The sequence below is a fragment of the Phyllobates terribilis genome, unplaced genomic scaffold (genome assembly GCF_046119375.1).
Source record: "Phyllobates terribilis strain yellow unplaced genomic scaffold, ASM4611937v1 Scaffold_5__5_contigs__length_657084704, whole genome shotgun sequence".
In the NCBI taxonomy this organism is placed as follows: Eukaryota; Metazoa; Chordata; class Amphibia; order Anura; family Dendrobatidae; genus Phyllobates; species Phyllobates terribilis.
In genome coordinates, this window is record NW_027362765.1 from 396,305,417 (window position 1) to 396,329,174 (window position 23,758).

General features: G+C 41.5%; 1 protein-coding gene across 1 annotated transcript in view; it reads right to left on the bottom strand.

Moving 5' to 3' along the window:
* Window positions 1–852: 852 nt before the first annotated feature.
* CPN1 (carboxypeptidase N subunit 1) overlaps window positions 853–23,758 on the bottom strand; it is an 81,146-nt gene continuing 58,240 nt past the window's right edge. Inside the window, exons 5-9 of the mRNA XM_073685028.1 lie at window positions 20,702–20,813; window positions 14,505–14,644; window positions 8,320–8,419; window positions 8,112–8,230; window positions 853–4,963 (exon numbers count right to left, since the gene is read on the bottom strand). Coding sequence (XP_073541129.1) covers window positions 4,832–4,963; window positions 8,112–8,230; window positions 8,320–8,419; window positions 14,505–14,644; window positions 20,702–20,813 — 603 coding nt within the window. The 3' untranslated portion in view covers window positions 853–4,831. The remainder of the gene's footprint in view (window positions 4,964–8,111; window positions 8,231–8,319; window positions 8,420–14,504; window positions 14,645–20,701; window positions 20,814–23,758) is intronic.

Below are 23,758 nucleotides of genomic sequence, written 5' to 3' on the forward strand. Positions count from 1 at the left end.
AAAACAATGACAACTGATATTGGCTATGTAAGCTGAATCTATCCAAAATTATGTGGTGGCCATTCAAATGAATAAGTGGGGTCTCAAAACAGGAAGACCCCCTTTATGCCATGAATATGCCTGATAGGACAAAAGCTGTTAATGGAGGTCATTATCTTCCCCCCTCCAGGCCTCCACTGACCATTTTAAGAGGAAAGAAGTCTACTACTGGCCGCCAATAGGGAGCCTTTAAGTTTTAGCATGGTGAGACAATGATAACATACTGATATGAGGGGTCCGGTCACAGCCTCCCACAAGATCATCTTACTGTTCTCCTGCTGCTTTGTCTGTTGTCTTTCATGGCAATTAACTCAGAATGTCTTATCCTGGATATGGGAATCTTAAAGCATTGCTTAAATCTTTGTTCTTCAGGAGCGCACCTCTCCCCAGCTTTCTGGCTTCCAGTTTGCTGGAGAGCGGTGTGCTCCTGATGATGGACAGTTTGGCCCAGCAGTACAGCTGCACTCCTGGACTGAACTGTGCTCTCTCCCATCCTTTGCCTCTTTATCATCAGAGGAGCACAGTATCACTAAAGATGCCCAATCCAGTGATCTGGCCAGTTTTTGGGTTGCAAGCTCTAAAGCAAAGAGCTTGTATGCGTTGCACTTTTTGCCTAGAAGTCCAACCACCACTCACAGGCTGCAGAGGTGGCCAGTGACTTAGGCAATAAGCAGTAAACTATAAAAATAAAAATCCCCTCCATTCTTGGGATTTTTATGGAGAGGTAAGTTGCTTGTTTTTGCAAGCACTTTGCAATTCCACCCATATACAAAGTTGAGACAATCCCTTTAAAACACGACTACAAACTAGAAATTAAATAAAAAACAATATACTTTTATTTATACACATATGGAATGATCTGTGCATGTTGCATAGCGGTTCCTGTATACAAACAAACTCGAAAAGTCATGCAAAAGGTTCATTACCCGTCTGTATCTGTGTAATGATAAATGGAAGATGCAAGTGAATGTGGAAATGCAATGGATTAACGTTAAGCACCGTATAAATGAATGATGTCCTACGATTATTGCCAATAAATAGTATTAGGACCCAAGGGCAAAGCTAAGCTCCATCGCTGTGGCATACCCTAGCCCTGTAATTAAATATTGTAGCCAAGACTCTGATCACCCCCAGCACCCAACAAATACCTCCAGCCCTCCTTGTAAAAATGAAATAAATATGCACCAATAGTGTTTTCTCCTTAGAAAAAAAAAATCTCCAAAAGACCTTGAATTTTCATCTTCTGCCAAGTTTTTGAAAACTTATTTTGGGGAAACTCTAATCAAATATATGACCTATTGTTTAAATCAGGTTTTTATCATTTAAACAATAGTTTTTTTTATTTTTTTGTCAGTCTATTTTTCCATAATTGTATGAAAAATGAAAATTAAAAAACATGCAATTTTCATACCGACCACTGGGGCTTAGTTACACTCCAACTTCCTGTTGTTTCAGGAAATAACACATGTACATTAGCAGCAATACACTGACTCAGACCCTATATTTTGTATTGAGGTGTCTAATGAGTGTGTGCAAATGTCATTGTGAAGGAAGGGGGAGCAGGAGAGCTGTAATATCTGAAAAAGTAGAAAAAAAATTGCATTGACCCAGCTACGTCCGAAATTGGAATTTCCTGCTTGGACCACACGTTTAGCTCCAGTGGATAGTCAAAATGGTAAAAAACTCTAATACGTCCAGAATAGGGAAATTAAAACATCTATTTCATTAGTATATTGACTCACATTATTAAACTGCTGCTTTGGTTTTATTGATAATAGCAATGGAATAATGTGAATTAATGACTACCAGTTAACATCACTTTCTATGCTACAATTTGTGGTATGCATAAGAGCGTGGACAAGCACTAATAAAATAGATGTTTTAATTTCCCTATACTAAATATATTGGATTTTCAGCAGTAACATAGCCCATTTTCATTGGCAGATCCTGTGTTATCAGCAGTGTATAAAGGCGTCACCTGTCATTGTAAATCTGCCTCTTCTGATAATGAGTTTGCTGAAAATGTTTCCTAAAAGAAAAAGGAAGTATGAGTCTAAAACAGTCCTAGTGGCCAGTAAGAAAATTGCAGGACTATTAATTTTGCTCTTTTGTAAAGAACGTGATATGAAAAAAAAAGCCCAAAATTTGTGAAATTTTTTTTTTTAAAAAAATTAAACAGTAAGTTGTTTCATGATGATAGCGTCTCTTCAATCTGGCCATTTGGATATCAATCTCACATGAATCACTTCGGAGAGGTGGCTACGCTGTAAGTCAATATCCGGTCCTTTAACGAGCCTTGCAGGATGGCCAGATATAACTATAAATATCTGTACATGAGTTTCTGGCTTGACATTTATTTCTGGTTATGCTACAAGACTCCTTGAAGTTATAAGGTAGCTACCCTCATGGGTGGTACTTTGCATGCTAGTTTCTTGTGTTCTACAAGAGAGCTAATTTGCATATATCTCTCCCTTGGGGAGTCGATACTTAGCTGGTCTCTGTAAGAAGAACCATTACTTGCCACACATTAGCTATATCTGAGACAGCTAGTTGACAACCAACCCTGCTTTACATTGATGAGGGGCAGGTACCCCGAAACTCTGGGGCGTGACAATAGTAGGTGCAGAGGTTGCAATCATACCCGAACCCTGAAGATTAGGGAGACCCAAAAAGTTCCTTTGGACCATAGGAGAAAACCAATACTATTAAAGACCTGTGATAGTTGTAGTATATTTTGCATTACGGCCCATGAGGTTGAAGTTATGCCACTGCCGAAACTGTTCCGTGCAGCTGGGTGTCCGGCTTGGCTAATATTCCTGGTCATTTTGCAAGGCTCCTTGAATTGGATATGGACTTGTAGGGAGCTACCTCCTATAGGTGGCATTTGCAAGATCTGGAGAGAATGCACACTCAGTTTGGCTAGGTGTGCATGTGCTTCTAATTGAGTGGATCAATTTCCTATAAACAAAGGATTAGATTAACATGCCTGATCCTTGTGACACATTAGATGATTCGTGGGTCTTGCCGAAATTGGCAAGTGTATGTAATGTTTATTTTGGAAACGGTCACCCAGCTAACTTGGCAAAAGAGGACGGCTCAATGACTACCCTTACGATTCCTTGTGATACTATAAGCTGCGTGATATGTACAGACTAGGAACAATAGGTCTTCTCTGTCGATACCATGATGTCATTTCGGAATGATTAAATTTATCTTGTAATATTTCTTCTGACATAAATACATATTATAAAATACTTTAATACTGCTTCATTTTAGATTTTCTGTCTCAGATTTAAATGTTGTCTACTGGCTCCTCAAGTCCTTTTAATGCGGACCTATCACAACATTTCACAATGCAAATTGCATACATTATTAAGAAAGATCTCTTGAACCTGATGAGGCTGGTGTTCTCACATTAAAAATCTATTTCAAAATGGTTGTATAATCATTCTCATTTTAAAATGAAAATTCAGAATCCGCCAACCTAGCCTGATTGACAGAAGCTCAGCATCCCTCCTTACTGCAGCTGCTCCTTCCTGCAGCTGCTCCTTCTAGCAGCTGCTCCTTCATTCAGCATCCCTCCTTCCTACAGCTACTCCTTCCAGCAGCTGCTCCTTCCAGCAGCATCCCTTCTTCCTACAGCTGCTCCTTCCAGCAGCTTCTCCTTAAAGCAGTGTCCCTCCTTCCTACAGCTGCTCCTTCCAGCAGCTTCTCCTTCCAGCAGCTGCTCCTTCCTGCAGCGTCCCTCCTTCCTACAGCTGCTCCTTCCAGCAGCTGCTCCTTCCTGCAGCGTCCCTCCTTCCTACAGCTGCTCCTTCCTGCAGCTTCTCCTTCCTGCAGCTGCTCCTTCCTTCAGTGTCGCTCCTTCCTCCAGTTGCTCCTTCCTGCAGCTGCTCCTTCCTGCAGCATCCCTCCTTCCTACAGCTGCTCCTTCCTGCAGCTTCTCCTTCCTGCAGCTGCTCATTCCTTCAGTGTCCCTCCTTCCTCCAGTTGCCCCTTCCTGCAGCTTCTCCTTCCTGCAGCTGCTCCTTCCTGCAGCGTCCCTCCTTCCAACAGCTGCTCCTTCCTGCAGCTTCTCCTTCCTGCAGCTGCTCCTTCCTTCAGTGTCCCTCCTTCCTCCAGTTGCTCCTTCCTGCAGCTTCTCCTTCCTGCAGTGTCCCTCCTTCCTACAGCTGCTCCTTCCAGCAGCTTCTATTTCTTGCAGCAGCTCCTTCCAGCAGCGTCCCTCCTTCCTACAGCTGCTTCTTCCTGCAGCTTCTCCTTCCTGCAGCTGCTCCTTCCTTCAGTGTCCCTCCTTCCTCCAGTTGCTCCTTCCTGCAGCTTCTCCTTCCTGCAGCTTCTCCTTCCTGCAGTGTCCCTCCTTCCTACAGCTGCTCCTTCCAGCAGCTTCTATTTCTTGCAGCTGCTCCTTCCTGCAGCGTCCCTTCTTCCTACAGCTGCTCCTTCCCGCAGCTTCTCCTTCCTGCAGCTACTCCTTCCTTCAGTGTCCCTTCTTGCTGCAGCTGCTCCTTCCTGTAGCAGCTCCACCCATCTAACCTGATTGACAGATTCCCAGTATTGTTCCTCCCTGCTGTTGCTGAGTCTCCACCCATCATTTGATTGACAGCTCTTCAGTGTCCCTCTTCCCTGCTAATGAGATTGAACACATTTAGACCCAAGAGCTCCCTCACTCTTTAGAAGTCAATAATATATGCAGTTTGTATTGTGAAATCTGCTGTCAAATGGAAATATGTTTTGTGACAAAATCAGACTGAAGCCCCATCCCCCCCCACACCATATCCAAGTGATGCGTTCAACTTCCTTTCCTTCTGTTGGCAGATCTTGGCGCGACCTTTCTTATATGGTTCTTGGAGTTTAGGCTTCTCGAAGGCAGCTTTTCCTTTGAGCTTGAGGACACTTTCTCCTTCTTTAACTGGAAATTAAGCTGAGGATATAAAAGGAAGATTAGTCAAGCATGTAGCAACAGAAAATAGATGGACTATTTTGGCACTTTTTTGGGCCATTTTGGATTAACCAAGATCCTACAGACTGAATGCCCCGGCAGACCTTCAACTGAGGTTCGATTCTAATGTGGTTTTCTTTGGATAAATGTCTTGTCAAAAACATCTTGGCATTGACCAATCTTCCCAACGCTAGTGAATCCACATTCTTGAGGCTCAAAATTATGGTCAAATGATGGTTCATTGGCAATCTAATGTCCATGTCCCCTTTACTTCCATTATACTGTCCATGGACATATCACTAGTAAAAAATATTGGGGGAAAATTACATTTTTGAGATCTTTACTAGCCCGTTCATTGGCGCCTCCACTGATGGCACTATTTTTAAATGTTTCAGCAAGCAACATTGACTTTGAAAGAACAGCTTGTTCCGTGCTCGAATTCAGCTTCATTTAACTCCTTCACGTCGCGGGCAATTTTTGTTTTTTTAATTTTCATTTTTCCCTCCACTTCATCCAAGAGCCTTAACTGTTTTATTTTTTCCGCCCACGTAGCCATATTAGGGCTTGTTTTTTGAGGTATGAATTGTACTTTTGAATGACACCATTCATTTTATTATGTGATGCACTAGAAAAAAAGGACCATAAAAAATTCCAAGCACGTCGAAATTGCAAACAAAGTGCAATTCCATAATTGTTTTTTGTTTGTTTTTTATTTACCATGTTCACTATCCTAAAACTGTACTGCAGCATGATTCCCCAGGTCAGTACGATTAGGCAGATACTAAACATACATAGATTTTTTTTCAATTTCAGTGGCCAAAATTATAATAAATCTGGGGGTTTTAATTTTTTCTTTGCTACACTGTTTACTGATCGGATTAATTTATTTTATATTTTGATAGATCAGACTTTTACGAATGCAGCAATACCAAATATGTGTATTTTTAATCTTTTGGGGGGGGCAAAAAGGGGGTGACTTGAACCTTTATATATATACTGTATATATATATTTTTTTTTCATATTTATAATAAAAAAAATTTCACTTTCTACTGTATTTGTTAGACCCCAGAGGGACTAACTATTATGTATATCGAAACTCATGGTTTCCATTGAACGCCAGCTACAGGCTGGCTTTCACAGGAGTACTATCATGACAAGCACAGAGGTCTTCAGTAGACACCCGGCAACCCATCAGCACCTCGTGATAACGTCACAAGCGCGCCGATGGGCGCATTGAATGACGTGCCCCCCTGCCAGGGCACATTAAATGCCACTTCACTCACAGCTGTTGGAGGCAGATGATGGCTAAATAATACAGCCATCATCTGCCAGCAAAGATGCAGGCTTGGCTTGTGAGCCCGCATCAAAGTTAATGAGCTGGCATATGACATACCAGTACGTTATATGTTGGAAAGGGGTAAAAGGCTTCTGAACTTCTGACTGTTAAACTTTTTCAACCTCTTCCCTCCCTACGATGTAATAATACGATATGGAGTGGGTGGAGGGGTATGGAGTGGGCCTTAAGGAGGAAGCCAGCATTGCTATGCTGCCAGCACCTGCCTCTAACAACAGTGCTAGGCAATCACTAAAATATTAAAGAATATAAAAAAAGCATAAAAAATTTGAATAATCCCCCTTTTCCTTCATCCAAAAATGTATATTTGTTTTTTCTTTAGAAAATCTTATTTAGTCTCATCTGTCATAATATAAAATAATTTAACCCATAGGATAAAAGTCATTATGAAACTTCCCCCTCCCGCCGTTCGATGAAAAGCAATTACTAAGCTGTAACTAACTACTGCTCGGGACACACAAAACAAGCCCTCATAAAGCTCTATTGACAAAAGATTAAAAATCAGTCTTGGAAAACACTAACACAAACTAAATGTCACGGGGATACCGCGACATAGTGGTGTCAGGCGATCGCAGCGTCTGGTGACACATACAACTGCGATTGTTAGAATGGTTTCACTGTCCTATTAGCAGTTCTGGCATTCTTTGATCTCTTTCTGCAAGGGTTAAACTGCTTAGCGTGACTCCTGGAGTTCTCTGTCTTTTTATATCAGCTGTTCTGAGTAGGTTACTCCCTACAGGTTTAAGAACTCTCCTCCTTACTTCTTTCTTTGCCAGTAATAGCTCACCACTTCCTGGTTTGGAGTTGAAGGAGAGTTCAGAGTTAGGAGCAGGCAGTTGGAATTGTTTTCAGGAGATTTCAGCCTGGAGTTCGTTTGTGTGTGTTTTTTCTAATCCTCTTCCCATTTGGTTAGTCCCGGCTATCCCTCCCTTGATTCACACTTGGTGATTTTGTGAGTGTATTTGTATGATTATGGTTTTCTTTTATCCCAGTCTGTTAGGTTTTTGTTATTCCATACGCTTCTTTCCCATACCTCCCTGGGTGGAGGTGGAAATAGATAAGTGTTCATAAAGGAGCATAGCAATGTACGAGACCCCGGCATCCCCACCATCAGGGGTAATCTGGGGGGACAGAGATAGCCTAGGGTTCCCCTAACTTGAAGGACAGGGTAAAAGCCCATTTTCCATGGAAATCCTACTGCAATATTGTGATACTAAAATTTGCTTTTATTAAGTTCAAAATGTTTTTAAGTCACTAAATAATAATAATAAAAACATGTATGTTTGGTATCTCCGTAATTGCACTGATCTGAGGAATCATGTTGCCAGGTCTTTTTTTTAACACATAATTAACGCCATAAAAACGAAACCCGAAAAAAAGCTAAATGGTTTGTCACCATATCGCCCCACTTGGAATTTAATTTCACATTTTTCAGTACATTATGTGCTAAAATCAAATAATGGTGTGATTTAGAACTACAACTCATCCTGCAAAAAAATAAGCCCTCATATGGAAAAATTAAAAAGTTATGTCTTTTAGAAGAAGGGAGGGGACAAATGTGCAAAAATGAAAAATTGCTGCATTATCATAGGGTTAAGACGCGACGCTCCGGAGCCCCAATCGAAAAATCGGTAAGAAGGACCCCCACCATGTGCTATTTATGATACCGATTTCTTCCAATGTGGCAGAAGACCTTTGAGCCCTCTTAGACTTCAAGAACCGGGTAAGACTTCTACCACTGCAGCTTCTATAGCTGCTCCCCTAGTAAAACTTACCAGTGTGGGCTCATCTGGACCAACCACTATAGTTGCGGTCTTTGCATAGTAGCCATCTGCTGATACTGTTATTGTGTATGAGCCGGATAATAAAAGGCGGAAATAATCTCCTTCCTTGCCTATAAGAAAAGTACAATTATATATTGATTATTTTCATTAGGAATTGGGTTTAGGGCAAAGAATAAAAAAAAACTGAGCCTCTACTTACTAGAAAAGATGTTATGGTTAATTCCTGCAACCGAGATCACAGCATTGGCAATGCCATTATTATTCTCATCCGTCACCATCCCTTTAATTCCTTTGTGAACCTAGGCAAAAATAACAACAACTTAATTCCATTGTGGCTGACGGCCATTTTTAGCCGGGTGACCGCGACACTTTTGCTTGTAGAACGACAGGTGAAACGAGCCGTGCCATAAGAATTCTCTGACTTGTCAGCAAGGAAGCTTCACATTGTATTTGCTAAAATTCAATGGTTTTTATTCTTGTTTTCTGATAAGAATTTTCAAAGCGTCAGCACATCTTTTATTAGTAGTTGTTTTATTATGATAACTGATCAGGCATGGTGGGGTTGTATGAAATTAGGTCTGCATTTATTTTCAGGAACTAATGCCACCCTTACTCATTGACTGTGCCTGTTATTGCAGCTCAACCCCTCCAGTGATTGAAGCTGAACTGCAAAACCAAATACATCACATAGAAACTAGTAGAAGCAAAAAGTAATGTTGAGTATGTGGCTCCCATTGCATGCAATAATAAAAAAAAATAAATCTGTATGCAGTAAGCTCATAGGCTCCCCCTAGTGGTGGCTACTGAAAGCCACAAACTATTCATGCATTCGGATGAATCGGACATCAAGAGGAGGTCAGAGCGGCATCTGGCTGCTCACTTTCTCCTGATTTCAGATACGACCGAAGGTGGTTAGAGTGAACCCAGCACTGATTGGGTGTAGGGCTCACGTGACATAACAATCTCATGCAAGAATTGGGAGAGCAAGTGCCGTCACCATTGGAACGCCGCCAGCACCGGAGGTGAGTATAAGTGTTGTTATCTTACTGGTGCAAACATTCTGACTGAGACGGGGTTGTCCAAGTAGTGGACAACCCTTTTAATTATGAAACAATTAATTCTTCCACTATGTCTAAGATTACGGATGATTCTGCTGAAAGCTAAAATCTGCAACAATTATGTAGGGGTACTATTATTTCTTGGGGCACTTTTATAGTTTTGTTCACTACTACTGTCTGAGGCACTATTGCTTTAAAGGGCACAGTCAATATAACTATAATTTTTGGAAGATAATTTTAGTTATGCTACCATTATTTCAGAAGTACAGTATTTGAGAGAAAAGGCAGTAATGGAACAGAATTGGGGATATCAGCAGGATTAGAGGTTTGTGCAGGATGAGAAAAGCTAGGGAGGATGCTGAAAAATTAAGGTGCCTGAGATTTCTGAGCCACAAACTCTGCAGACGAGTTGTAACTGGAAGAAGTGGCCATGACGGTCTGGGCCAGAAGGAAAAGAATGAGGATGTTGTCCTGGATTTACCTCTACTGTATTTACTGATAGGGTCTATGGTCACTGTATGGTGGTAATATTAGTCTTTTTGCAGTGGTTATATGGTGATATTTTTCAGTCACTGGTAAGGATAAAGGACATAGTATGGTGGTATTATTTGGACCTTGTCCAATAGTGTCATTAATAGGGTAGTAATATTTAGTCTTAGTAATCACTTATGTGTATAGGAAAGGGAAGGGGTTGTAGGATGGCATCACAAAACCTGCGGATCACAAACACATGTCCCCACAGGCATCAGTAGATATGACTGCACCAGCCATGTGTCACTGATGTGTCAAGTTTGACAGACAGTCATACTGGATCTGGCTGTACAAGGTTGCTACGTTTGGCCTTGCAGACACCTTCTTGATCCTTTCATCATCCCTCTCCCTTTAGGACCCAGCGGTGATCTCCACCTTCAGCTGCTAATCAACACACCCTTGCTGGATCCTTAAATACACTCAGTTTCTCCAGAGAGTTGCTGGTGATAGTTAATTCCTCTGTTCAGGTCTGAATCCTGGCAGTCGGCTGGATTCTCTTTGGACTTCCTTTGTGGATTGCAGTTGTGATCTCTCTGGTGTCTTCTCAAAGCGAGTGTATCCCCTTGTCTGTTTCCCTTGTTTGTCTTCAGTTGCAGTGGGGCTGATTAGTGCTCACCCGTCCCCTTCCCTACCTAGGGCCAAACTCTAGGGACAGCCAGGGCTGAGGTGTCCTGCTCGGCGATAGGTGCGGAACCTATTTAGGGACGATAAGGATGTCAGGGTGTCGTTAGATCTGCTTAGGGGTCTCCATTCTCCCTAGGTGCAGAGCTTCCCCCTTTTCCTATCATTGTACGCTGGGTTCTTCCTAGACCTAGCATGACACCATGCTTACCTCCCCATGCAAAAGTGAGCGCAGGCAAAATAACCATTTCATGCTACTGATCTCCGCACACTAACTTCTGAATTGACTGAATATGGCTGATCAAAAGAACACAATAATAGAGCTCCCATAATGTCTCTATTAAAATGAGGCATAAATTAATTGTTAAAGATTATAATTGTATTATGAATAAATATAAAACATACATAAAATAAGCAAAGGTATCAGAACATGTAGCAATCAAGTAGCAAAGCATATAACATATTAGATTTTTTATATATAGTATTTTTGATCCTCCTTAAATGAATTAAAATGCCAATAAATATAGATGAGTAAGATGTTATAAAAAATATTGAAAGTGCTAGTGCATAAATATCTATACTCCCTATATCTGATAGCAGCAAAAATTAATAAAAAAAAGTGCAAAGTGCCAATATGTGTCAGAGCATAAATAAATAAATAAGATGCAAGTGCCTAAGTTCATTTAATTTTAAGACATAATTTCATCTGATCAGGGTATTGCACATGGAGACGTTTAAAGTGCCAATATGTCTTTTGATTATTGCTGTAGAGGCTTTTTGGTGACACTGTGTATTAATGAACATGGCTGATGTTGATGAAACATTTGAGCCATTTTGGTCCCCACTTTTAATTTAGAACTTAATATGGAATTTTTTTTTTTTTTAAAAATCTACAAATATGCAAACATAAAAACTTGATTTAGACAATTGATCATTTTCTGATCGTACATAGCCCTTACTGGTTCAAGATGAGCGTCTAAGAAGAATGAATTTCTTCTGGTCTATGTACATACAGTAGTTTGCAGGGGGATCGGACTTGGCCGGGGGGGGGGCTCGTGGAGCGTTTCTTTAGAATCTTACCCTTAGAGTAAATGATTTGCTAATCAAAGTGTCACATTTAATTACGTGCTTTTAAAACGAGACGTACAAACACATCGGCCAGCCTTTTACAAAGCGCTCTGTGTTTTTTTAAATGCCCCAATTCCAGCTTGGCCCAAAGAACACAGAGACAATTATTCATCTACTATATGGCTACTACAAGTAAAGGCTGTCGAGTTTTGGGGGCCTGTAAAACAAAATGTATCACTGAACGGTGTCTGTTCTATGTTTGCCGGGAAACATCATATTAATGGTGAAGCTGGACACCCAACAAAGTGCATAGTGTGTGCAGCTAACGTGTCCTCAGGCGAGTAGGAGCCCCGATGTGTAGCCTTAGTGTTCTGTTCTTCCTCTCTCCATTTCCTCTCCCAGGTTACTTCAGTTTTGTATTTTAGGTATATCCTCAAGTTAGGGTCTGCCGATGAAAGCAGCTCATTTATGGCACATGAGTGTCTGGATATGGTGACCTGCATAACCCTAAATTACACTGGAGTTTCCACCTAAATGAAATGGAGCAGAAAGTTTTTGTAATCTTTAGAACTCTTGCCCTGCGCCCCCATTCAGCATTTGTGTGCCGCCATGCAGGCTCCCCCATATGGCCGAGATATATATATACAATTGTAGCAGCAGATAGAGTCTGCACGGTATAAGACAGGGATGTCAAACTCAAACACACAGAGGGCCAAAATGAAAAACTTGGATAAAGTCGGAGGCCAACCAGTATACAGTATTATGGGCCCCACACAGTCCTCTATATAGAATAATGGGCCCCACATAGTCCTACAAACAGTATAATGGGCCCCACGTAGTCCTCCATGCAGTATAATGGTCCCCACGTAGTCCTCCATACAGTATAATGGGCCCACATACTCCTCCATACAGTATAATGGGCCCCACATAGTCCTCCACACAGAATAATGGCCTCACATAGTCCTTCATACAGAATAATGGGCCCCACATATTCCTCCATACAAAATAATGGGCCTCACATAGTCCTACAAACTGTATAATGGGCCCACATAGTCCTCCATACAGTATTAGGGGCCCCACATAGTCCTCCATACAGTATAATGGCTACACAAAGTCCTCCATACAGAATAATGGCCCCCACATTGTCCACCATACAGAATAATGGGCCCCACATAGTCCTCCATACAGAATAATGGGCCACACAAAGTTCTCCATACAGAATAATGGGCCCTACATTGTCCACCATACAGAATAATGGGTCCCACATAGTCCTCCATACAGAATAATGGGTCCCACATAGTCCTCCATACAGAATAATGGACCCCCCCATAGTCCTCCATACAGAATAATGGGCCCCACATAGTCCTCCATACAGAATAATGGGCCACACAAAGTCCTCCATACAGAATAAAGGGCCCCACATAGTCCTCCATACAGAATAATGGTGCCACATAGCCATAGGGGTGGTGGTTCTGGTGTTACGGGCCAAATAAAACCACCCTGCGGGCCAGATCTGGCCCAAGGGCTGGAGTTTGACATGCATGGTGTAAAAGATCAAAGGTGTGCTGAGCTTTGCGGCTCAATCCTTAAAATCCTTAAAATCCTTCCATGCAAATCAATATTAACAAGGATTAGGGTGTATTATGCCAGAATCCCGTGAGTGCCATACTGGAAAATACCTAACCCAATTTACAGCTGAGGTCCTAATGATATCGTCAGTCATTAAAGGGGTCATCCAGGCTTATGAAACTGATGCCCTATTGTTAGGATAGGTTATCAATATCAGATGGGTGGGGGTCCAACAGCCGGCACTCCCATTGATCAGTAGTTACCAGCTGGATAAAAACTTTGCGGAGTGGATCACCACGGCTCCGCCATATTGGTACTGCAGATCAGTACTGGTATGATGGTTCATCAATATCATAGTAGTGAAAAACTCCTTTAAACCCATGGTAAGGTCGGGACGCTCCGACATCATGTAGACTCAAAAATGTGACCATTATTGTCACGCAAGGTATGGGAAAGACTAAGTGCAGCACGAAGGGAAGAGGGGAGGAAGCCCAAACACTAGGGAAAAGGGGATTGGAGACCCCTAGGCAGATCTAATATCAGCCTGCCTACCCTACTGTCCCTATATAGGTTTCACATCTATCGCCGAGCAGGAACCTAAGCCCTAAATGTCCCTATAGCTTGGCCCTAGATAGGGAGGGGACAGGGTGAGCACTAGTCAGGCCCCACTACAAACTAAAGACAACAAGGTAGACAAACAAAGGAGATAAACTTAGCTTGAGCAAACACCAGAGAGATAACGCCAACTGTCCTCCAAGGGCACCAGAGAAGAAACTAGCCAACTGCTAGTGCTCCAAGCCAACACAGAGGTACAGAGAACTATCACTGATGTCTCTCTGGAGAAACTGAGAGTTTTTAACTACCAAGCAAGGGTGTGTCAATCAGCAGCAGATGGTGGATATAGCTGCTGGGTCCTAAAGGAAGAAGGATACAACAATACCAAAAAGATGAGAGGATCAAGAAGGCGTCTGCAATGCCAAGCGCAGTGACCTTCTTCAGCCGGCTCCAGAGCGACTGTCTGTCACACGTGACACACCCGTGACAATTATACACTTATCTGACACGGACCTTTCTTTGTTGTGGAGGGGCGCTAAATTAATTATTTGCCATAGGTGAAAAATAGCTTTCTCTAATACGTTATTTAGTTCCCTGTTTAGTTTTATTGCTTGGCTTGATAAACCTGTGTTCAGATATTATTCTATTCTGGATACTATTCTGGATTATTGAAAGGGACCTCCTCATTCCAGACCCTCATTTATTAGTCAAAGTGGAGAGTGGCTACATCGGGAGTCTTTCTGGAGGATCTGTCATATCCAAGCGTTACACTTACATACCATTGATTTTAATGAGAATTGTGCAATGTTTATTTTCTCCTGCGGAGGCGCTGTAGGGAGGTTGAGCAAACTCTGCTAGATTCCATCACAGAGTACACCAGATTATTGGGGCTACTAGCACTAGGACATCTTTTTGATGCGGCCGCTCTTTCCCACTGCAGTCAGGTATGGCAGCACATGTCCCAATTTCCAGCAATTATTACCTGTTCTATGAATGAGATCAGAGCTTCCCGGTTACCAAACCATTCCCTTTCCAGCTCCTCCTCGCGTGGAAACTTGTTGCAGCTCAACTCCAGTGTAATTTCAAAGCAATTCTTGTAAAGGTAATTGAAATCTTGCATACCTGTACAATACAAGAACAAAGCAAAAATCAGGCAAAAAGGGAATGTCACATACATCAGGTTTCACTCACTATATGAATACATTACTTTACTTATTACTACAGAATGAGTCCTTGTCCAAAGCAGCATTCACACTTCACAGCTGAACTCTCCCAGCATCTTCTAAGCATAGAACTGTTGCGACTCCTACGGACATAGATGTCAGGAGGAATAGCTGTTGAGCATGTAAGCATTCAGCTACTAAACTCGTATGGTCGCCTTCATTTTATACCCTTCCTCTTGCTCTGTACTCATCTATATGTTAGTATTCTGTGGACACCGCATGTAAGTATTTTATGACCTCCCATTCTAAATAGACAGGCATTAAAGGGAATCTGTCAGCAGGTTTTGCTATGTATTCAGAAAGCAGTACAATGTAGGGAGAGATACCCTGACTTTAGTGATGTGTCACTTGGCTGTTTGGTGCAGTTTTGATAGAATCCCTGTTTTCTCTGTTGTAAATATAGCAGTGCTCGGAATGCTGAGCTCTGCTAACCCCGCCCACACCACTGATTGGCAGCTTCCTGTGTACACTGTGCATTGTCAGCCAATCAGTAGTGGGGGAGGGGTTACACAGATTTGCCTGATTGTCATGCATGTGAGACCTAGTCAGGCAGTGATAATCTCCAACTGATAAAACACTGATTGTATTGAAACTACAGCACACAGCTTATTAAGTGACATATCCCTAGATGCAGGCTCTCTTGCTCCATATTATACTGCTATCAAATCAAATACTTCTGACAGATTCCCTTTAATATGGAGCCGGTCTCCCATTTCCATCTATAACAGCTTCTACTCTACAGTAATTTCTACAAGATTTTGGAGGCGTCTGTGGGCATTTTTGCCTCTTTATCCAGATGGGCATTTGTGAGCTCAGACACTGATGTTGGAGCAGGGAGCCGGGCTCACAATCTCTGTTCTTGCTCATACCACGCCATACCGAGACTCGTCCATGAGACTGCCAGTTTGATTCATCCCTCCACAGAACACGTCTCCTCCAGAGTCCAGTGGAGACGGCTTTACACCTCTCCATCGACATTGTGCTTTGTGATATACGGCTGCATGCAGCTGCTCGGCCATGAAACTCCTGGGGGGGGAGCAGTGTTTGTGCTAATGTTATACCAGAGGAGGTCTGGACTCTGCAGTTATGGGGTCAGCAGAGAATTGATGACTTTTTGCCCTCTGCTCCTCAGCACTCGGCCCCCGCTCTGTAACGTTATGGAGTCTCCACTTTGAGGCTCAGTTGCTGCGGTTCCTTACACTTCTCAATAATATCACTCACAGGTGATGGGGGAAGATTTAGGGGGAAGAAATGTCATGGACGGACTTGTTACCCCGGTGGCTCCTATTACAGGACCGCGTTGGTATCAGGGAGCTCTGCACCACCGGCCGTTCTGTCATATTACTAAAGGGGGGCCGGATATTATACATGGGGGCAAAGGGACTGAAGGAGAAACCCGAATGCAATGATTTAGACATGTGCCTTGATACTTTTTTCTATATTGTGTATATATATATATATACAGTACAGACCAAAAGTTTGGACACACCTTCTCATTTAAAGATTTTTCTGTATTTTCATGACTTTGAAAATTGTACATTCACACTGAAGGCATCAAAACTATGAATTAACACATGTGGAATTATATACTTAACAAAAAAGTGTGAAACAACTGAAAATGTGTCTTATATTCTAGGTTCTTCAAAGTAGCCACCTTTTGCTTTGATGACTGCTTTGCACACTCTTGACATTCTCTTGATGAGCTTCAAGAGGTAGTCACCGGAAATGGTCTTCCAACAATCTTGAAGGAGTTCCCAGAGATGCTTAGCACTTGTTGGCCCTTTTGCCTTCACTCTGCGGTCCAGCTCACCCCAAACCATCTCGATTGGGTTCAGGTCTGGTGACTGTGGAGGCCAGGTCATCTGGCGTAGCACCCCATCACTCTCCTTCTTGGTCAAATAGCCCTTACACAGCCTGGAGGTGTGTTTGGGGTCATTGTCCTGTTGAAAAATAAATGATGGTCCAACTAAATGCAAACCGGATGGAATAGCATGCCGCTGCAAGATGCTGTGGTGGCCATGCTGGTTCAGTATGCCTTCAATTTTGAATAAATCCCCACAGTGTCACAAGCAAAGCACCCCCACACCATCACACCTCCTCCTCCATGCTTCACGGTGGGAACCAGGCATGTAGAGTCCATCCGTTCACCTTTTCTGCGTCGCACAAAGACACGGTGGTTGGAACCAAAGATCTCAAATTTGGACTCATCAGACCAAAGCACAGATTTCCACTGGTCTAATGTCCATTCCTTGTGTTCTTTAGCCCAAACAAGTCTCTTCTGCTTGTTGCCTGTCCTTAGCAGTGGTTTCCTAGCAGCTATTTTACCATGAAGGCCTGCTGCACAAAGTCTCCTCTTAACAGTTGTTGAAGAGATGTGTCTGCTGCTAGAACTCTGTGTGGCATTGACCTGGTCTCTAATCTGAGCTGCTGTTAACCTGCGATTGCTGAGGCTGGTGACTCGGATAAACTTATCCTCAGAAGCAGAGGTGACTCTTGGTCTTCCTTTCCTGGGGTGGTCCTCATGTGAGCCAGTTTCTTTGTAGCGCTTGATGGTTTTTGCAACTGCACTTGGGGACACTTTCAAAGTTTGCCCAATTTTTCGCACTGACTGACCTTCATTTCTTAAAGTAATGATGGCCACTCGTTTTTCTTTACTTAACTGCTTTTTTCTTGCCATAATACTAATTCTAACAGTCTATTCAGTAGGACTATCAGTTGTGTATCCACCAGACTTCTGCACAACACAACTGATGGTCCCAACCCCATTTATAAGGCAAGAAATCCCACTTATTAAACCTGATAGGGCACACCTGTGAAGTGAAAACCATTTCTGGTGACTACCTCTTGAAGCTCATCAAGAGAATGCCAAGAGTGTGCAAAGCAGTCATCAAAGCAAAAGGTGGCTACTTTGAAGAACCTGGAATATAAGACATATTTTCAGTTGTTTCACACTTTTTTGTTAAGTATATAATTCCACATGTGGTAATTCATAGTTTTGATGCCTTCAGTGTGAATGTACAATTTTCATGGTCATGAAAATACAGAAAAATCTTTAAATGAGAAGGTGTGTCCAAACTTTTGGTCTGTACTGTATATATACAGTATATATATACATATATATATACATATATATATATATATACAGTGTATATATATATATATATATATATATATATATATATACACATATATATTGCTCTGGTTAAATTGAAACCAACCCTTGTACATTGTGAGCCCTCGCGGGCAGGGTCCTTGCTCCTCCTGTACCATTCAGTGACTTCTATTGTCTAAGATTATTGTACTTGTTTTTATTATGTATACCCATCTTCACATGTAAAGCGCAATGAAATAGATGGCGCCATAATAATAATAATAATATCCACAGCCCTGGGAGCTCCATCTGAGCCCCAATTGCACCATGAGAGGTATATCTGGAGATGTATGTACGAAGGTTACCACAAAGCATTATTTAATGACACCAATAAATAAAACCGCTATACTATAGTTGCTAAATATACACACATGCATTCAATGACTCCAATACATCAAGCCTCCTAATAATACAAAGATGTCCTTTATGCCATATTTAGCAGAATAATTAATAAAGGACCTGGAATGCGATGCTGTGAGGGCGGTGGTATCTGCAAACCAAGTATTTAGAGTGTCGCTAATAATTTACACCCCTAGAAATAATCTCATTAACTATTTTAGGCATTTGCTGCACTCAACCTTCAATGGCTTCAAACAGCGAAGTTTTATGATGTAAAGATTCCAGGAAACTCAAACAAAATATGAATCGCAAAAATATACGTTGTCACGATTTATAGCCACAGAAACAGCTGTGATTTATTTTGTTTTCTGGCCCTTTTATGTAATTTTAGCTATAACATGTTGATATTATTTCCTAATAGGGTTGTATGTTGGCTGCTTTCTTAAAAAAAAAAAATAGCGCCTCGTTTTTCCAGAGGTTAAGTGTGGTATTGTAAATAAGCTCCATTCTTTTCAATGGAGCTGAGGCGCAATACTAGACACAATGTTCTTTATGCGTTTTTAGTTACGTTTTCAGTTGCATTCATTTGAATGGTTTAGAAAACGACGCAAAAAACATTGACAGAATTGACATGCTGCGGTTTTTAAAAAATGCACCTTAGCTTAAAATACACCAGGAAAAAAAATGCACTGTGCTTACGAGGTCATAGAAATCTCATGCATTTTGCTGGTGCTGTAAAACGCTGTGGTTTTTTTTCCTGTACAGAAAACTGGATGGAAAAAAACACTATATGTGAACATACCCTAAGGTTAAGTGCACACATAGCGTTTTTGAAGCGTTTTCGCAGCGTTTTTTTCGCCGCGGAAACGCAGCGAAAGCACTTGGTAATCAGTCTGCCAGCTATTGCAATGGCAATCCTGATGTGTTGTGCACATGATACGGAAATTTCCGCTCAGGAATGCCATTGCGGAAAAAAACGCAGCATGTAATTTCTATGCAGTGTTTCCGCAGCGTTTCCCGCCCATTGACTTTAATTGAACCGCAGCAAATCCGCAGGTATAATATTTATCTGAACAAGTCGGCGGCCGGCAGTACACTACCGGGAGCGCGCTCGCTCCCAGCAGTGTACTGCACTGCCAGGAGCTGCGGTCACGTGAGCTCTCGTGACGTGCGGTCACGTGAGCTCTCAGCTGACGTGAACCCCAGCCCCATTACCCCACTCGCCACCGCTACTGGGCAGTGGGAAGAGCGGAGGCTAAGTGCCAGATTTGGCGCATCTTATGGATGCGCCATTTCTGGCACTGCTGTGGGGTGATATTATTAGCCGTGGAGGGGGCTAGTATTCATGGCCCCTTCCCTGGCTATTAATATCAGCCTGCAGCTGTATGTTTAGCCTTTTCTGGTTAGATTTTATAGGGGGATCCTACGTCAATTTTTTTCTGGGGTCCCCCTGTAATCTAGCCAGTAAAGGCTAAGCAAACAGCTGTGGGATGATATTAATAGCCAGGGAACATTTTTGGCTAATGGCCCCTTCCCCGGCTACTAATATCAGCCCCCAGGGTCGGCTTTCCCTCTGCCGGTTATAAAAATGATGTGGGAGCCCACGCCATTTTTTTACATTTTAGGCTCTGTGCCCACGATCCGGACATAGCAGAGATCTAAATTAAATTAATATAATACAAGTTACAGTGAATATTTTATTCTGCAAGTAATGCCTTGACTTACAAGTTTAATTCGTTCTGTGATCAAGCTTTTAACTCAATTTGCTCTTATATCAAATTAAATTCCCCCATTAAAATAAATTAAAATGCTATTAATCCGTTCCAGCTCCCCAAAAAACACACCAATTTTTTTTTGTTAGGTGTTTTTAAATAAGAAAAATTAACTTTATTAATAACAAATACAGTAATGTACAGTATGAAAAACTATTAAAAACGTGTAATAAACTATTGTACTGTACTTTTTTAAATTTATTTATTTTTTTGGTTTATTTATTTATTTTTTAGTAACTTCACTTAATCATCTTCACATATAAATATAGCAAATATTGAACCCTAAAGCCAACATTCCAAAGAGTCAGAGAGTGCATATAATAGTGCAGTATACTGTACCTTGATGCACATGTGAAATAACATACAGTACTGCCACAGAAAAAAATAGGAGAAGCAAAAATCAAAAAATAACCATTATCCTATGTACAGCCCCATGTCAAATGTGAGATCCTAGCTCGCATCATAAAATAATAAAACAACTGAGCGGCGGGTAGTATCTTGTAAATTCATAAGTAGATGCACTCTTTAATCAAGGTATCACTGTATATCATGCTGCCCATGAATCAGAACCCATTTTTAACGAGACAGGTACCATTTATATTGACCAAGTCGGTAAGGCCCTCTAAGAACTATGATGAGCAGAGGATAAGAAGAGCTGAGCACTTGAATGTCTGTTGGGATAATTAGTTCTCACCTTTAGAAAGGGAATACCAAGAAGCTCCATTAGTGATTCCATTGGGGAAATAGTCTCCACAGTTCCACCCATGGTGCATCCAGCCATGGGAGTACGAGTAAGCCATTGCAAGCTGTATAAAGATGAAGACAAAAAAAACAAACAGTCGAACATCAACTTATAAAATATAACATTTTTCCAAAGTAGTAATAAACCTAAAAAAACCCAAGAAAAATAAAAAAATATCCAATGTAATACTCATAAGAACTGTAGCGGCTTTAGTGTCATTATGACCAAGCCAATCACTACGATATTGAGGTCCTATGCTTATGATAGGTCATCATTGTTAGATTGGTATTGGTCCAAAACTCAGTACACCCTCCAATCATCTGTTACAATGTCCTCCCGTGTCCGCTGGAAGTACACAGTGTATGGAGGCAGCTCTGTAAACTATTTACTGGCGTTCTCGGGTAGCAGCTCAGTTATTATTGAAGTACCGTAAATGGTTGTGAAGTAGCAGTATTCAAGAATGGCCACTACTCATTGCATGGAGATGTAATGTTATGGCTCCATATACTGTGTACTCCCAGCGGACACGGAAGGATAAGGCATCAATTATATCACAGTCCTGGTCAAGCCCTTCAAATGGATGTCCATTATTGACGATCCCAACTTGTTAGAAGGGTATACACTGTACAATAAGCGCTTCTCAAAGTGACCCCCAGTGATAAGCATTACATTTTTAAATCAATGGGCTATCAATGTAACACAGAATGGGATAGATACTCCAATGTTAGTGGCTCTTTTATAACCACTATTCAACCTGGGCAAGGGATGAAGACCCTGAACAGAGGACCCCCGATATTAATGTAGAATTTTCTACTAGGATGTTTGAAAATAGGTCTTATAAATCGAGACAGAATACTCGGAAAATAATATTTATAGACTCCTTCCTAATGTTTTGTTCACCCTCAGGCTGCAATAATGGAAATCTGCACATACCAAGAAGGATAAACCACCATACAACATATGTCTAGATGCAGGCTCGGACTGGCCCACTGGAGTACCGGTGAATCCCCGGTGGACCACTGTGCAGGAGTAAGCCACTAACCCTCTAACATAACATGAGCAGTAGTTAGCCTAATATATTTGACTCACTAAGTACAGACAGCATTTCATTGTTTATTCAACAAGCTACCTAGTTTATTATGCTATAGAGTCATAGGTACAATTATAAAAATTACACATATTGTGTAATATTTGCATTTAGCTTTATAGTTAGCCCTCAGAGTCAATGTTACTGGGTGGGCTCTTGCCACCCCAGTCCAACATTGTCCATATGCATCAACCGTAATACAACATGTATTTGGAAAAATATCCAGTACTCGCCATATGTACAGAGGCATCAACCACTGAAAAAAATGTGTGTAGAGAATAGATACAAACTGGAACACAACATATACAAAACAAAGATCAAAAGTTAAACTCAAGAAAACCACTTTAAAAGTTGCCAAACATCAACCATGTGGCCAAAAAAAACAAACAACAAAAGACAATATATGGCTGGAGATGTTAACGCACGACAAAAGTGACCAGAGATCATCCATGTGACCAAAAAAAATAACCCATGGACAACATATGTCTGGAGATGTTGACCCCTATGAAAGTAACCAGAGTAAAAAGAAAACAAAGGCCATCGTTTGTCTGGAGATGTCAACGACAACACAAGTGTCCAGATATCAACCATGTCCCCCTCAAAAAAAACAAAATAATGATAAATATATGTCTGGAGACCACAACACAAGTGACCAAAAAGCTAAACCACAGCACATGTTCAGCTAGAAAAACACAATAAAAAATATAATATAAAAAAGAACCAGTTACCACATGACCATTATGAATTACTTCCCAAGTGTTTGGTAAGTTTATTGTTTAGTTAGTTTCAATATCCATAGGTTACACCATAAGTCAGTGATAGGTGGGGAAACCACTGCACATGCACTGCCATTGCTTAATTCTTTCACTGCCTGATTGTAGAGGCAATATCATCCTATGCAAAAAAAAAAAGTCAGGAGACCCCCATTTTTGAAGGAGCAGGTGCCAATGTGTTGACCTACACATGGGACCTCAAACTCACAATCACAGTGTCACACCATGCTTCCCAATGAGTCACAGGTTGTATGCTCTAACCAATGAGCTACAGCCCATAATGATAAAGATAGGAGATTTTGGTTATCTTGACTCTACATTGCAATGAATCCTGAAGCAGTATACATCTCCATAGAAATACATTGTATATATAACAATATATTTTTATGCTGGCTGTAAACAGAGGTGAAGAAAAATATTTATCTTGTTCCTATAAGACTATATTCCCACGATCAGGAATAGCAGCCTTTTGGACGTAGCTCACCTCTGTGTTCTACATAACAAGCACAGTGGATGGGATTTAGTCTCTACTATGAAACATCCGCACTAGAATGTCATTAGATGCGGTAACACCACATGGTTCAGTGAACACGTGCGAATTTACCTGCGTGATTATAACAAAGCGTTTTGAACGCAGCGAGAATACGCTGAGTCCAAAGCGCTGCTGTTCCTGATCGTTGTAATGTAGCTTAAAAGTATTAAAAATAAGCAATTAAACCTTTTTAATTTTTTTTTTTTTTTTTTTAGTGTCTACTCCAATATGCAAATGAGCAGCGCCATTTTTTTGCTTTTCACCTGCTTACTTTCCTCATAGAGGTTAGGTCTATGGGGAAAGCCCACATGCGGACCCGCAAGAGAAATTGACATGCTGCGGTCTGGAAAGACGCGCCGTATGTCAGTTTCCGCGGGTAATCCGCAGGTGCACTGGGACTCATAGTGGGCATGGGATTTCTACAAATCTCATCCACTGTGCTGTAACATCTGGATGCTGCGGGTTTGACGCTGCATAACATGCAGCGTCAAACCCGCAGCGGCTCCGGATCATGTGCCCTATACGTATCTGGGCACCTGTGACTCACCCGCGAAAACTGATATGCGGCGTGTCTTTCCAGACCAAAGCATGTCAATTTCTCTTGTGGGTCCACATGC